The sequence below is a fragment of the Cydia amplana genome, chromosome Z (assembly GCF_948474715.1).
Source record: "Cydia amplana chromosome Z, ilCydAmpl1.1, whole genome shotgun sequence".
NCBI classification, from domain to species: Eukaryota; Metazoa; Arthropoda; class Insecta; order Lepidoptera; family Tortricidae; genus Cydia; species Cydia amplana.
This window is the reverse complement of record NC_086096.1, coordinates 9,716,548-9,734,288: the sequence shown is the minus strand read 5'-3', so window position 1 is coordinate 9,734,288 and position 17,741 is coordinate 9,716,548. Positions and strand designations below refer to the sequence as shown.

The 17,741-nt window shown below is 38.3% G+C and overlaps 1 protein-coding gene across 1 annotated transcript; it reads right to left on the bottom strand.

Moving 5' to 3' along the window:
* Nucleotides 1-842: 842 nt before the first annotated feature.
* Nucleotides 843-16,545, bottom strand: LOC134661463 (probable peptidoglycan muropeptide transporter SLC46). The gene is made up of 9 exons (XM_063517570.1): nucleotides 16,471-16,545; nucleotides 12,379-12,570; nucleotides 10,957-11,131; nucleotides 9,816-10,001; nucleotides 7,545-7,835; nucleotides 7,006-7,160; nucleotides 4,432-4,600; nucleotides 2,513-2,672; nucleotides 843-1,032 (listed from the first exon to the last, which is right to left on the bottom strand). Exons 1-9 carry the CDS (start codon nucleotides 16,510-16,512, stop codon nucleotides 933-935), a joined length of 1,470 nt encoding a protein of 489 aa, XP_063373640.1. The 5' UTR covers nucleotides 16,513-16,545; the 3' UTR covers nucleotides 843-932.
* Between the last annotated feature and the right edge of the window lie 1,196 nt (nucleotides 16,546-17,741).

Below are 17,741 nucleotides of genomic sequence, written 5' to 3'. Positions count from 1 at the left end.
GACAAGATTTGCTTGATCATCTATAATTCACTTGGAGGATGAAATATCATCAGACAAGGAAAATAATCGTAGTACGGAATCATTTATTCAAATTTCGTGTCATTTATTCCAAAATGGCGTCACCGCTATCTAATAAAACGTTCACGAAACTATCGACAAGGTCATGACGGCCGTCATCTTACGTTACGTTGACAATCAACGTAACGTAACGCCGTCTAGGAAACCGCGCCATCTTGTTTACATAGACAACGTTCTAGTGACGTCAGTCAACGCTATATAGCGGCCGTAATATGACGGCACCGTTTTCGGAGGAATCCAAAGCTTTACACAGCCACGAAAAACGTTGTCGCTCTACCTGACACTGCTTGTATAGTCTGTAATAGACTCGAAGGCCAATGATGATGATGATGATGATGAGTTGAACCGAATATTCGTATTCGGCAAAGTCAATATTCGGCCCATCTCTAGTAGTGACCCTGCCTGCCAAAGCGGAAGGTCCCGGGTATCCAGCCACAACACATGCCACATTGAACTTACTGTGGGACTAGCTAAGTCGATCTGTGTAAAATTAACCTATAATATTAATTTAAATAAAATTATATTTATAATTCGAGCTTAACGCATACAGATAGCTAACACCCTAATGTGAAAGCAAACTAAAATATGCCTAAATAAATGCCTAGCTCACAAAATGGGTACAATTCGAACACCGACCCAGGCCCGAACAATCTGGACGCGACAATCGAACAAGGCTTGGTGTGTGGCGTTATAATCATACCTTTGCTAGATGGCGCTGCCTCTGCACCAAGTATTTTCTGGTGCTTATCGTGCGTTTACAGACCAGACTTTGAAACATGTTTCGTATGTTCGGGTAGCAGCGTCAAGGAAGAAGATTGTTGTCACGAATGCTTATTAAATTCCGCACCTCTAGGTCAGTTGATAGCGGCCCTAAGAGACCGCGCCGATATCTCTCTTTCGTCCTCCGGTAACAGTGATTCGAGCCGCCGGCCCCTTAAATTTAGCTCCATACAGCTGAAAATAACATTTTGGTTTTTATTTGCTGGTTATTGGCTATGTGCGAAGTACGTGGTTGGGGAAATACAAACGACGACAACACACAGGATGAGAAAAATGTAAACTTACATGGGATGACATTGCCATACTATTTGACAGCTGTAAACTGTCAGATAAGTAATGCTTACTGAATTCATGCTAGCAGAATAGGGAGTATTACTGCAATGTTTTGCCGCCAGAGTGCAGCACTAGTGACTTAAGTATACCATAGAGTAACTTATACATACTCTACCTTAAACTGTTTTTGACAAGTTTTCACAGACAATCAACTATGACATTGATACATCAAGGCGGTTTGCACAAAGGGCCTACCGGGGAACGCGAAATCGAAACTCAGCTATCTGCCTCTTTATCGCTCGAATATGCAAGAGTGTTAAGCTTTGGATTCCTCCGAAAACGGTGCCGTCATATTACGGCCGCTATATAGCGTTGACTGACGTCACTAGAACGTTGTCTATGTAAACAAGATGGCGCGGTTTCCTAGACGGCGTTACGTTACGTTGATTGTCAACGTAACGTAAGATGACGGCCGTCATGACGGTGTCGATAGTTTCGTGAACGTTTTATTAGATAGCGGTGACGCCATTTTGAATAAATGACACGAGATTTGAATAAATGATTCCGTACTACGATTATTTTCCTCTTCTGATGATATTTCATCCTCCAAGTAAATTATAGATGATCAAGCAAATCTTGTCAGTAGGAAAAGGCGCGAAATTCAAATTTTCTATGGGACGTTATCCCATCGCGCCTACATTTTTCAAATTTGCCGCTTTGAGCCTTTGACCTTGGTGGATGACGGTGTGTTATGTATGACGCCGTGGTACTTTCCACATGTCGCCACCGTAAAGACGGCCGTCTTTTGCGGCCGCTATATGACGGCCGTCATATGACGGCACCGTTTTCGGAGGAATCCAAAGCTTTAGAGAGCTTAGATAACAAAATGTTGACTCTCTCGTTTGCGGTAGACCCTTAGATTGTTTACTTGTTGTTGATGTGGCGCCCCCTACGCAGACTTTCGCGTAATATTCCCTATTAACCGCCTCACGTAAACCGTAAACATATGAAGTACGTATCGGTATGCGTGCGCGCACCGGTGAAGTATATCGTGGAACGGTTTTGACAAGTTAACTATATGGCGCTGCATGGAATCAAACATTTTATGGATTGGATTGTCAAAAGTTATATAATACTCGACAATGTATAGTTACCACAAAATATCTATTATATGTATAGGTAGCCTTTATCAAGAGGAACAACATTTAACAACAGGAGTATGCCTATGCCTACGCTAAGTCTGCACGCTAAGCGCTTTAGCGCTACGTCAAGTATGACGCGCCCATACATTATCAGTCAAGTTATAGTCATAAGTGCAAACAGCATAGACGGGCTATATCAAATGAGTTTAATTCTTTATACTTTCATAAAAGGTACTTACAGTGAAAATAAAAACACAACGGCTTGCGTCCCGATGGTAAGGTAAAAGATGGCATTCAGGAAACTGGTGCCGAGCGTGGCATTATACACTTGCGAGTATATAATGGAGGCGAACATAGCCACGGCGTTCTCCATAACCGATAAAAATGTATATGCCACACCTGAAAATGAAAGCACCGTACAGATGTCGTGAATTTATTACACACTCGTAATTGTACACATACCCTGGGTTACGTATTTTCACGGAAACGCACGAACGTGTTATGCTATTTCAGTCAGTCTCAGTTCAAAAAGTACTGAGGTTTACTGAATTAGCATGACATATACGAACGTTTCCGAGACAATACGTAACCCAGGGTATGTGTATAATTACGAGTACAGACCGATGCAGTGAACAATCCTTTACCAACGTATTTTCTTGGAAAGGTTCGTATTAGTCATGGTACATCAGTCAACATCAGTACTTTTTGTACTGAGACTGACTGAAATAGCATAACACGTTCGTGCGTTTCCGCGAAAATACGATGGAAAAGGATTATGCACTATATCTGTTACATCTGTATCCAGCGCAGGCCCGAGTGTTCGATCAGGGTAGAGCGAGATTCAAGTTTTGGCACTCCATGCTCAGTATTAGGTTCCGTAGTTACAGGTCCGTTTTTTTTTCAAGATGTTTGTTTTCACAGTATTTGCCATTTTGGCGCCCCCCTACCATTTGGCGCCTAGAGCGGCCGCTCCACTCGCTCTACCCTAGCCTCCTAGGGCCCAACGAAAAATTGAGTATGTAGTCAGTACGGCCCGTAGTCCTACCAGTAGTACTATTGTTTTATACTCATTCAGACCCAAGTACTTAAAAGACTTTTTTTAATGTTATTGTACTTATACAGCACCTTGTACAGCACTTTGATTTTTTTTTACGAACTTGTTAAAGGGCTCACAGACAAAACAAAACAGTCCTTTAGAATTTCGTACACGCCAATTTCGATAAGCGCAAAATTTGAAATGGGTTTTCTATAGGGCATGCAGTACCGGTCCCGGTACCAAGAATTTCATTTCCCGGTTATGGGTATAGCCGGAACCGGGATTCCCGGTTCTTCCCGGTTCTCTAGGCATCTTATGATTATTTTTAAGAAATTGTGTTAGCGTTAATGATTTATTTTCATATAAATTATTGCATAAATATTCGTAAATGACTATTTTATAAAAATAATAACACTTTATTAGCGTTCCAACCTATTTTACGAAATTAACCGGCACACTTTGCCTCCGCCTGGGCTTTAAGGTGTACGAGCCACACGGCCGTCGTTGATGCACACAGCACTATGACGGCACAGATACGATAGAAAAAGATATAATAGAAGGGTCAGAAGGTAAAAATTCAACCCGAGAACGGAATATTTGCATATAAAACCAACTTACTAGTAGAATATTCGAATATAATATCCTAAAACTAAACTAGTAAAAGATAACTACTATTGAAATGGGAATAAATACGCAAACTGATGAGAACCGGGAAGTACCGGTACCGGGTCATCAGTACCGGTTCTTTAAACACTATAAAATTCCCGGGAATCCCCGGGAATTTGAGAACCGGGAATTCCCGGGAGCATGCCCAAGTTTTCTATTAAGTCCTACTGGTAGGACCGTGGTACGCTATGACTACACAATTGTTGTAGGAGCTGGGTCTGAATAAGAAAGTTAATAAGTACTATGGGTAGGACCTTGGGCCTTGGGAGGCTAGATCCGGCCCGGTCTGTATCAAAGTAACGGTAAGTATATACTTGGTCAACCAGATCTTGACAGTAGTAAAAGGCGGCAAATTTGAAAAATGTAGGCGCGAAGGGATATCGTCCCATAGAACATTTGAATCTCGCGCCTTTTTTTACTGACAAGATTTGGTTGACCAGCTATAGTTATCAGTACCTCGTTCACCAGACGGCAGGACCTTGGAGGTCATAGAGCGGACGAGCGGCGCGACACAGGGCCCTAGTGCAGCCACTGCGCCGCCGACGTACAGGGTCTTGGCAGCGGTCGCTTGCGCGTACAAAAAGTGACCGGCCATGTGGGAAGTGGCTCCTAGCATCACTATTACCTGTGGACAAACTATGGATTATCAGCTTGGTTACTCTTGGTTTTACCTATTGATTTTCATGATAGAATAATAATTTAAAAGAAAAAAAAATACTATTTGACAAAAAGTATAAAAAATTGTCAAAATTTGTTTGTTAATTGTTGTTTGTGAAATGTTAGGTCACCATACTATTTTACTAATTGAAGGGATGTTTACAAAAACAACATAACTGACTACACTGGTTGACACCTGAAACGATGTTCTTAAAAAAGTGTCAACCGCTCTAAGCAGTTATGTTGTTTTTGTAAACATCCCTTCAATTGTAGTTATAGTCAATAAATGTATTCTCATTCTTTCTATAGTTGGTCAAACCAAATTTGTCAGTAAATAAGAACAAAAAAAACTAAACACATCCTTTTCTTTTGGGTGCTAGTACTAGTGAAAGACAATGATAGTATGATTCTCTCTGCATGTCTATGTTTGAAATGAGACAGTCCTTTGACAAACGATATTAGCCAAGTAAAAATTAAAATGATTTAATTTGTACTACCTACCATCAGTCGTGCTAATAAATTTAGCCACTGTTCGCTCGAAGAGATTTTTTTTTAAATACCTATCCATCCATTTGAAGGTCCTTTGTCATTTATGCAGAAGAAAATATGAAGATGCCGCGTGCCGTAATTGCATTCAACGTTTATGACTATTTGATATGGAACCTCTATGTCAATACTTTCGTATAGAATAGGTAACGGCGAGAGACTGGCCAGTTGTAGCTTAAAACCGGGACGAGTGGAAAGAGGGGGAAGGCCTTTGCCCAGCAGTGGGACACAACAGGCTCGTAATAGTCCCAATCAGGGATGTCGCGAATATCCGCATCCGCATCCGCATCCGCATCCGCAATCGCGGAACTTCCGCATTATTTTCAACATCCGCATCCGCATCCGCATAAAATCAATGCGGATTTAATGCGGATGCGGATGTGGAACAGGTTGGTACAGGAACGTCTTAGCATCGGCGTAAGTGCTAGACTGCTAGGTAATTTAGTCATTAACCAAAAAAACCTATTAGAAATGAGCAGTCAAGCGTGAGTGGGACTTAATGTACGGAACCCTTGTAACGCGAGTCCGACTCGCACTTGGCCGGTTTTTTGAAATAAAAATTACTAAAATGTAATATTTGACGTTTTTTATGGTACTATCTTGACATCCGCATCCGCGGATGTGAGCCTTTAAAAATCCGCATCCGCATCCGCATCCGCGGATGTCAAAAAATCGGCATCCGCAACATCCCTGGTCCCAATGCCTGCTGCGACCGGTTCATGGGTGTCTATTGTTGCGCCTGTGAACGGGTTCCAGCAGGCGTTCTACATTACATCAAATCTCTCCAAAAGGCCTCCACTTGTTGGATCTATATCCCCACGGAAGCCTATCAAAAGACCAGGATTTATAGGCCCGTGATTCCAAATAAAAAAAACCGGCCAAGTGCGAGTTGGACTCGCGCACGGAGGGTTCCGCACCATCAACAAAAAAGCGGCCAAGTGCGAGTCGGACTCGCCCATGAAGGTTTCCGTATTTAGGCGATTTATGACGAATAAAAAAAAACAATTTTCGGTGGAAGTTTACATGGTAATGTACATCATATATTTTTTTTAGTTTTATCATTCTCTTATTTTAGAAGTTACAGGGGGGGGGGGGGGACACACATTTTACCACTTTGGAAGTGTCTCTCGCGCAAACTATTCAGTTTAGAAAAAAAATATATTAGAAACCTCAATATCATTTTTGAAGACCTATCCATAGATACCCCACACGTATGGGTTTGATGAAAAAAAAAATTTGAGTTTCAGTTCTAAGTATGGGGAACCCCAAAAATTTATTGTTTTTTTTTCTATTTTTGTGTGAAAATCTTAATGCGGTTCACAGAATACATCTACTTACCAAGTTTCAACAGTATAGTTCTTATAGTTTCGGAGAAAAGTGGCTGTGACATACGGACGGACAGACAGACGGACAGACAGACAGACATGACGAATCTATAAGGGTTCCGTTTTTTGCCATTTGTCTACGGAACCCTAAAAATAGAGCAAAACAAGCAAAAAAACGGTCACCCATCCAAGTACTGACCCCGCCCGACGTTGCTTAACTTCGGTCAAAAATCACGTTTGTTGTATGGGAGCCCCACTTAAATCTTTATTTTATTCTGTTAATTCTGTTTTTAGTATTTGTTGTTATAGCGGCACCAGAAATACATTATCTATGAAAATTTCAACTGTCTAGCTATCACGGTTCGTGAGATACAGCCTGGTGACAGACGGACGGACGGACGGACAGCGGAGTCTTAGTAATAAGGTCCCGTTTTTACCCTTTGGGTACGGAACCCTAAAAAGGAGATACAAATAATAATACCGGTGTTATAGTGGTACTGACCGTATCCCTCCAGCGGAACACTTTAGTCATCAGTGGGATGCCGATGAACATGAGCAGCACGTACGCTGTGCTGCTGTACGTCCTGAAGTTGCTGTAGGCGGTCGTGTCCCATTTGAACACGTTTTGGACGTACAGGTACATGAACGGCCTCTCGTCTGTAACATTTACATACTTAACTAGAATTAATCTTTAAATCTCTATATGCATAAGTATATTGTACGTTAATGCAAAAGTAAGTACCTAACAATGGCTGTTTCCTTTTTACGGCTAAACTACGAAACAAATGAACATATGCTAGGAATGAACATATTTTTTTATAATCCAACACACTGAGGGCAGGGAGGAAATAAATTAAAGGGAAAATTTGAGGGCTTAAACAAACCGCTAAGTACTTAGTTCTTCATTTCTTCCACGGTAGTGTACCTATCAATTACGTAACTAGTATACTTAAGTGTATTAATCTACATTTATATTTATGCGATTCGAGCGATAACACCAAGTTTATTTATATTATAAAATGTAACTTGCTCTATAATTACCTCTCTGGAACGTATACAGCGCCATAGATATAAGTAGGAACCACAAAAATACTGTGCGGTGGTTACTCCTCTTTTTAAACAGAGTGAGCATAGTTTGCTTCACATTTTTGATGTCAAAGAAGTCCGCCACCGGGTTAGTGACGCCGGCATCCCGCAGCGACGACTGCTCGAGCCTCGTCTGCCATCTCAGGAACAACAGACAGTGTACTGTCGCCAGCAACATGAGAATACTGTTGATTAGGAACATTATTGTGAATGACCTGTTCACGACGTGCACGTATAAAATGTTACCTGCAACAAAACATGAGTTTAGGAAAGTAGGAAACTTTAGGAAAGTAAAATATTAACCAGGAAAACTGCAAGTCCATCTATAGTTCGTTTTTTTAGCATTAGAAAAAAGGTAAACAATCTTGATGTGTCTTTTATACGTAATTAAAAAACATGTTTTAAAAATAAGTCACGGCAAATATGTAACAATTATGAATCTAATACGATCATTTATATTCTTCTGCTTTCATAAGTATAAGTTACTGATTTTTAAAAAGCGTTATTAAATTAAAAGACATGTCAAGATCACTTACCTTCTTTCTAATGCTAAAAAAAGCGGCCAAGTGCGAGTCGGACTCGCCCATGAAGGGTTCCGTATTTAGGCGATTTAAGACGTATAAAAAAAAAACTACTTACTAGATCTCGTTCAAACCAATTTTCGGTGGAAGTTTACATGGTAATGTACATCATATATTTTTTTTAGTTTTATCATTCTCTTATTTTAGAAGTTACAGGGGGGGGGACACACATTTTACCATTTTGGAAGTGTCTCTCGCGCAAACTATTCAGTTTAGAAAAAAATGATATTAGAAACCTCAATATCATTTTTGAAGACCTATCCATAGATACCCCACACGTATGGGTTTGATGAAAAAAAAATTTTTGAGTTTCAGTTCGAAGTATGGGGAACCCCAAAAATTTATTGTTTTTTTTCTATTTTTGTGTGAAAATCTTAATGCGGTTCACAGAATACATCTACTTACCAAGTTTCAACAGTATAGTTCTTATAGTTTCGGAGAAAAGTGGCTGTGACATACGGACGGACAGACAGACGGACAGACGGACAGACGGACAGACGGACTGACGGACAGACAGACAGACAGACAGACATGACGAATCTATAAGGGTTCCGTTTTTTGCCATTTGGCTACGGAACCCTAAAAACGAACTATAGTCCAGAAACACGTCGGAAAACAATAGAGTTGTAATCATTTCTATGATTACCTACATAATGACGTAACTTTGGTCGGAGAAAAAAAACTAAATAAGTCTACAGCGACTTTATACCTCTTAGTAGGTACTTTAAAAAGTTTAGGCACTTTGCAGCATTAAATATAAGCAGGATTTGCATTACAATGCCGATTGTTTCATAATATGACTGACGCAAGATTCAACAAACAGAACAAATCTGATAGTGTACACTGTTATTGATGTTCAAACTGTTGATATAGCATATACCTACTTCACGTATTATTACAGTAGGTTATAATCTAATACATTTAAACGAGCAATTCTTGTTTATTTATATATATATATATATATGTATATATATATATATATATATATATATATATATATATATATATATATATATATATATATTAATTAATTAATTGAGAAGGAAATGTCAATTTCTAAATGCTGATTTAATAGTGCACGTATAGAAAATAAACTTTTCACACCACCTATTCGGAAAAGAGCTTTTTCTTCCCTGCTAGGATCCCTCCTAAGTGGCACTTTTCCTCCCTGCTAGGAGGGATCAAAGTAACACTTTTCTAGCACACTGTTCTAGCACACTATTTTTACATTATTTTGCACATTTTTTTTAGCTTAGTAGTAATCTGTTTAAGCATCAGACTGTGTCAACACTAAGATTTTTTATTTTCCTCATAGTTGATGTGAAAAGCAGTATGTGTCACACGGTATCAAAATTATTTCGTCTTGGACGTTAACATCCCTCATTACGCTCAAGATTCAATGTACGCCCTTGACGGAAATATATCATTTCGATTCCTTGTAATTGTAACACAAACTACTATTCCTGAAACTGAATTTTGTATGTCGTGGTCATGATCAAGTCCCAAGAGATAATTCTGATATACGTGGGATAATCACTCTTATATTATATCTCTTGATTAACTATTGAATAACAAAGCGTGATTGAATCTAATTCATCGTGTAATGACATAATATTATCTTCAGATTCAAATATAAATTACTTACCAATAAAAACTCCCAAAGGCATAGTGCTTAAGTAAACAGCATCTAATATCCCAACTCTTAGGGTTCTATTTTCGGGCGAAGTGACGTCAGCTATATACGCGAAGACGCCCGCGAATATTGCCAAGTCCGAACCGGTTAAGGCACTAGGAAAAGTGGCCGTATATATCACATAATTTAACGGCCATGCTGAAAATGAAATTAATAGCATTAGCATCGATTACATCCTAATATGTAAACTTGGCTATACTTCTTTATCTGGGTGCACGCTGCTAAAATTGCGTATGATCACAGACAAGACATCCTCCAGACTGAGCATAGTAGCGCTACCCCCTCTGCCACAAATATATGGTAGTTTTACTCCATTTTAGAGTCGAAAGTGTCTTTGTGTGACGTCCGTGTCTGTGAATGGACCAATCACGTCACGGGACTCGCTCGCTCGTCCCCCGCACCCCAGTTATTTTTGGCAGCATCGGTTTCATGAAATAATTGCTCTAAACTCCGTCTAGAGGATTCCTGGTCTATGCGTATGATATATGTATGCTCGTAAGATAGATAGATAAACTAACAGTCATTGGAAATAAACTTATTCAACTGATATCGCGTGAAAATTTCCAAATTCAAACTGGTTATTCAATTGTCTTATTCTAAATTTGTTATCCATATCATAATTAACGTATTAAAAATCAATTAATACTCGTAGTGTCTTACACATACAGTCAGCAGCAATAGTTGCTAAGCTGGCGAGGTGTTCAAAATGATCTTGACGCGACTTTATTGTTAAGAAAATAAGATCGCGTCAAGGTAATTTTGAACACCTCGCCCGCTTAGCAACTTCTGCTACTGACTGTACCTACATCTCAATTATCATTAACATCTCGATAATCATATGTACATATAACTGAGACGCAGACTCAGGATTTCTAAGATAAGAAACAAATATTGTCGCGGCCAGGTTGGTATCAGTCTGACGTATGCCACGCAAAACTTAAATGTTTATCTAGTTTCTAGACTTCATATGACTTGCCTTCCAAAATTTTGCGGATTCGGACAAAAAACTCGTGATAAACGGCCATGGTCGTCCACTTTTCTATAACCCGAGGGTGTTGGTACAAGTTTCTAATAAAATACGAACTATACTTGCCATTCATAGTATTAACAGTAGCCATTACGGAAAAATACAGTTTCCCGAGTAGCCCTGCCAGCAGGATGCACTTTCTTCCTCTCTTGTCGCTATAGGAGCCTAGGAAAAACGCGAGGACAAAAGGCACTATGTGCCAGGCCACGCCGTTCCATTGGTGGAACGTGGAGACTGTCACCTGTAATGTAATTATTATTCGTAGCATACTAATTATTAACCATTAAAAAAAACCGGCCAAGTGCGAGTCGGACTCGCGTTGCAAGGGTTCCGTACATTAAGTCCGACTCACGCTTGACTGCACATTTCTAATAGGTTTTCCTGTCATCTATAGGTAAAGAACTATAGTGTGTATTTTTTTCAAAATTTTAGACCCAGTAGTTTTGGAGATAAGGGCGGTGAATGGTCATTTTTTGCCTATTTTCTTGAATAACTGCTAAACTACTCATCCTAAAATTATAAAAAAAAATATTTGACATTCTTACAATGAGCTCTTTCATTTGATATGTAACACGATATAGTTTGAAAAACATTATTTTTTAATTTTCACATTTACCCCCCAAAAATGGCCTCCATATTTAAAATTCATTTGTTTACGTTACACGTCTTTGGGCCACAAACTTACATATGTGTATAATTTCAACTTAATTGGTCCAGTAGTTTCGGAGAAAAAATAGGCTGTGACAAACGGACAGACAGACAGACGCACGAGTGATCCTATAAGGGTTCCGTTTTTTCCTTTTGAGGTACGGAACCCTAAAAAAGAACAGCCTTTAATATCAATCAATATACCGAAATCGGCATAGGTGGCATGCCTGTGATGTTTGAAATCTTTTCTCGATTACTATTCGGTGAACTTAGGACCAACTGAGTAGTATAACTTACACTTATACAACATTTCATACAAAAATAAATTACCAAATCGTTTTGATAGCCATCTTCGAGAAATCGGTGAACATATTTAAGTAGAGTAAGATGTAAAGATGGGCAACATTTCGACTAAGTAGTAAGTCGCGAGTCGCTACTGTAAAAAAAAAACGAAATTACCTGTTTTAGTATTATAAGCAGAAACGTCGGCAAACGAAGCTTAGAAATAAATTAAAAGTGGAAAAAGGGCTCCTTAAGGCTCTCTATGGTGGAAATATTCGCGGTCCTTGGTGTGGTTTCAGTAGTTCAGTTGGCAGAACACGGACTAAGTGATCTAGTGTTGCGGGTTCGAGCCCCGCCTAAGACAGTAAATTTTTCTACTTTTAGTGTAAGGCCTGAGTGGACGCTCGAAGCGGAGCGTTCGGCGGGGCATGCAGCGTGGCATCGGGCTCACGAGTAATTTGAGCAGCGTGCACTAAGGCCGCTCCTATACGTTTGCATTTGTTTAACATGCACGCCGCACGCCCCGCACCGCTGCACTCAGGCCTTACATTTAATTACCTGTACTTGTTCATTAATTTCTTTGTAACTTGTTATGTTGTAGCAGATCTCTTCGCTGTATCCGTGGTCGACGTTGCAGGCGCGGAACACGTAGAATGTTTGTTCGACGACATTGGTGATCATGTAGGCCATCATGTATAAGAACATGGTCGGTTCCACTGACACGTATTTGTACCATGGGTTTCTTATGGGCTGTAGCAAAAATTAAAATAAGGAAGAGTCGTAATTATGATTGATCTTGCAAATTTTCCAAGTCTAGTACTACTACTAGGTCAATGGGGTATCATTTGAAAGAGCTTGAGTTGTAATTAATAATTATTTTAACTGCTGTCAAGTTACGATTCATAATTTTACTCTATATCATTTACTTATTTAACGAGCAATGTATATAGTAACGGAAAATAAGAATTATTTTGTTCGCAATTTACTTTTTCTAATTTTGGATAATACTGTAGTAGTTAAGTAGATCAAATTCGATATTGATCTACATATTTACCTATAGGCATCAACCATCATCGTCATGACTCCGTGTAAAAAGATATGGAATATTTCATATCACATGATTATATAATCTTTGGTGAGCTATGTGAGGATGCTGGGAGGCCTTGACTGTTTATTAAATTTCACTTCGTGCAAGTGCAAATATACTCGATGGATTTATTTATGGATGCCGTGCCGCTAATAGGTACACGAAAATGGGCAAGAATTTGGAAAAAATGTAGGTGCAGTCAGTTGAGTGACAAAATCTTTACTTCGGACTTTTTTGATGCCAATCGAATCCATTTCTTTTTGGGTTAATAATTACAGAACGACACGCGTTAGGAAGGCCCCTAGAAAAGCAATAAATCATACTCTTGTATGGAAAAAGTAAGATTTTTCATATGCTTTTTTTCTCAAGATCGGTTTTCCTAGGATAGCGGTGCCGTCATATAGCGGCCGTCTCCATACTAAATAATACGGCTAAATATAATGTCTTAGTATTTGTATGGAGACGGCCGCTATATGACGGCACCGCTTTCGGAGGAAACCAAAGCTTTAGCAAAAACTGCTGTAATCATCATCTGAGGCATTACAGCCGCGGGTGGGACTTAGCCTGGTCAAGCAAGTCTCTCCAGTCCGAAAACTGCTCTAAGCAAGGTATAGGTAAAAAGTTTTTGGCAAAATTTAAATTTTTGGTACAGGGTAAATTTTCAAATAGGCATTTTTTGCTGTCCCACGGCTAAAACTCGAAGTCCATAGGACTTAAAGACTAGATATGTATATATTTTCATTCAGTGTATTATAAACTTTAAAAATATAGTACAACTGTACCTTAAATATTATTTGTTTCTGACAAAATCGCATTTGAAGGTCCAAAAACGGCGAAATTTGCCGTTTTTCGCGTGTCCCAGTGGCGGCATAGCCCAATAAAAAAAAATCATAACTTTGGATGTAGGCAACGTATTATTAATAGTTTTATATTTTTATATAGAGCATTTTCTAGAGAATTTATTGAATCATTTTGATAATTTAATGCGTTATTTAATAAAACAAGGGAAGCCTTTTTATCGTTGTCCCACGCGGCACTGTTTTGTTATGACTTAAAGATACCCCCCGAAAATCTTCTTTGTCTATTGAATAACGATTAGATTAACTTTACGACGCAATAGTGCGGTTAGTTGGGCGTCTATCACCATTAAGTATGCAAGCGGAAACAGTTTTATATATGTAAAAACAGGTAATAATCTCTTTCGATATATTTTGGTACGACTACAATGACATTGGTATGAACGCTTCATATGTTGGTACACAGTCGAAATAAAAATGTGTATTTCATAATAATAGTTGCAAATACTGTGTTAAAATATATAGTAAAATAAATAAGTGAATCGGTTATATGGTGTAGGAAATTTCGCCAAAAGATATTATTGACGACATTTGTACGGCTATTTTGACCGTACAGATGTCGATTGTGGCATACAAATGGCGACATAGTGCCATACAAATGTCGAAAAGGCGTCATACAAATGTCGTCAGGGTCTTACAAATACCACAAAATTAATTAATAGTGACATTAACATTTTGATACTGCCATAAAATGACGAAAAAATGCCATATATATGTCAAAAACGCCTTAAAAATTGCTAAATAGTGCCATACAAATGTCCATCTTTAGACGTCCATATCTAGCTAACTATAAAAGGTAGAGTGGTGCCTCGTACAGTATATTTATTGTTGTAAAGAATCCTTCCTAAATCAATTATTATAAATCAAAATTTCCAAAAATAAAAAATTGCCATACAAATGTCGAAAAATCACCCTCTTCAAAAATTGACCCTACAACTACAAGCTTTTTATCGCTGACTGTATTTTTCTTTCCACAGGTACTTTCGAGACAAATCTAAAAACACAATTTGGTGTTTTTGTTAGTTTGCGTTGTTTTATCACAGAGTTACCAGAGCCAGATCTCCATCATCAGATCAGATCTATATCACCATAATCCACGCATGCATTGTCATCCAATTGACATATGTATGCAAAATTTTACTTTAATCGGAAATCGGGAAGTGGGTCAAATATAGCTTCCAAGATTTGACCCACTAATTAACAGGGCAAGTTAAATAAAAACTTGTAAAAAGATATTGTAACAAAAAAACAAACACGGAAAATGTTGAAACCTACATAACAGGATATTTTAAACAAATAACAGTAATAAGCCAGTAAGTGTTATTGACAGCTATGTGATAAGAAGTTGTAACTCTTATCATTTTATGATACAAAGATTATTAGAATGATGCTGGATGTTATGAAACGGTTGTGAATTGGGTCTACGACATGGGTTGTTTGAAATTATTTAGGTACTTACCTACAATGTATACAGTGTGGATCAATTTCCAGGATTCAGGGGAACTATTTTAAATAGCTTAATTGGCTGAATCAATTTTTTTTCTAAAGAAGAGCAAAATATTTACCATTCTTTGAAAAACAAGGGTTAGCAAAAATATTTAAGGAGGAGTAGGTGAAGTGAGGTAGTCCAGAAATAGAATGAAAAATAAGCATTCACTTTTTCAGTGCATATGTATTCAAAATGACATTCAGTTTTATACAAATACACAGTAGGTCATTATTTTCATGGTAGGTAGGTATATTTGTCAGTTTAAAATGTGTATTTTAATGCACCAGTGTTTGGTTTAACAAATCCTAAGTTGGTGCCCACTGAAGAAAACGTTGGACCTGGGGCCCGTTTCTCAAAAACTTGTAACATGTAATACAAGTGGATGTCACTTTTTGAGAGCTTTTGTTAGAAAGGGACTTCCACTTGTATTACAAGTTACAAGCTCTTGAGAAACGGGCCCCTGCTCTGAAGACAATTCACAGCCTACAGAGAAATGAATATGAGGCATGCATCCAAAGTTAATACCCACTACCCACGCCAGTTACTTTTTGAACATTGTTAAGGAAACTGCTCTAACTCCATCTTGTATGTACCTATACATAAAGTTTATCTTATCTTTAAGAGCCCTTTAGCAAAAATACCACGTGCTGTTGTACCTTTCCTTATGTAAAACATATCTATACATTTCTAGGTTTTTTCTGTTTGAGGTGTACAACTAAAACACTTGGGGATTGTCTTGATTAACTAAGTTTTTGGCAAAAATTTCATTTTTGGTACACGCTTTTATCACTGACAGTACTTTTCTTATGACAGACAACTAATACTCATCGAGACAATTCTAAAAACCCCTAACACAATTAGGTTGCGTTGTTTCATCACAGAGTTCCTATGGCCACCTCCTGTCTCCATCATCAGATCAGCTCGATGGTACCATAATATTGCATTGTCACCCGACTTACATGTGTATGCAAAATTTCAGCTCAATCGGAAACCGGGATGTGGATCAAATTTAACTTGCAAGATTCCATTACATGTTAGTTACATACAGGTCGACCTAATAAAAGCGTGTTAAAAAGTAACCCAACCTATTACAAAAAAAAAACAAATATTAACATAGGGAATACTTAGTACAACTTAGCACACATGCATAAACACTTTAAACTTGTTTAGATACCACTACGAAAAAGTTAAGTAGAAAAGTAAAAGTTAACGCTTACCATTTCGATTTCACTAACGTTTTCATCCTGTTTTTGATCCATTATTACATACAACGCCGAGTATTTTATATACAGACGAAAGTACCTACTTCAATTCATTTTAATATTAGTATAATCAGCGATTATTTTAATGTTTCTCTGCCGTTGCCGCCAAAGAGGATAATAACTACTATGGTTGCCGCCAGCAGTGAGCAGAGTGGCATTGGCATCTGGAATGAAATGAAGGAAACCATCAAACCACATTGAGTATTGAGTAGTGTCATTGTGACATTGACGGATTAGCTAGTGTTGCTATTCTACATTACATTTGCTGTAATACGTTCCAAAACACATAGTGTAACCCATGATCATGAACCAAGGTCGAGTTTTATAAAAAAAACAACCGTAGAACGTAGAACCAGAGGGGCTACCGCGAAAACCGAAATTCGTAAAACGCGGGGATCTTTCTCTTTTACCCCAATTTAGGCAAAATAAGAGTGACAGAGAAAGATGCCCGCAATTTGTGAACTTCATTGTTCGCGGTAGGCCCTCAGTTGTCTAGAATAGCAGCCCTTGTTTTTGACGCTCAATTTTAAAAATTTAAAAATTTGATAAGTTTTTATGATAATTTTCCCAAAATCGGAAGTGTCACTCCTTTGACTTGTTTAATTACACCGTAACTTGGATGGTGGTGTTATAAGATTCAAGTAATGTAATACCTTTCTAATAACGATGTAAGGAAACGCCATTTCCAGGAAAAATCCTAAAGTCTATTTTTTTATTCGGTAGACTGAAATGACAGTTAATAGTATGAACATGAAATGTGATATTGTGAACTACCTAATTTTTGCTACACCCTTTCCAGGGTCCATGTATGTAACATCTATACAATGGTATGCAAATAAAGATCTCTATCTCTATCTCTATGTCATTTCATACTATTAACTGTCATTTCAGTCTACCGAATAAAAAAATAGACTTTAGTGTCGCCTATTATACTTTACACGAGAAGAATTCAAGACGATTTATTTACACAAACATCGATTTGTAGCAGCGATACTACAGGTACATACCTATTTTAAATCGAGTTTTAATTAACGGATGGTCGAATTCAGTTATAACTTCCTATGCTGTGCTCCAGTTCCATCAGCAACGTTAACCATGATTTATAACTCAAGATAGGTTATAGGCGTTCCAAAATTGAAGCGCTTACCTTGTGACAAATTGGACAAGTTGCCTTTAGTCGCGGCTGGACAAGCGAGAAATGTGCACGTGCTAACGAGCTCCTGCAC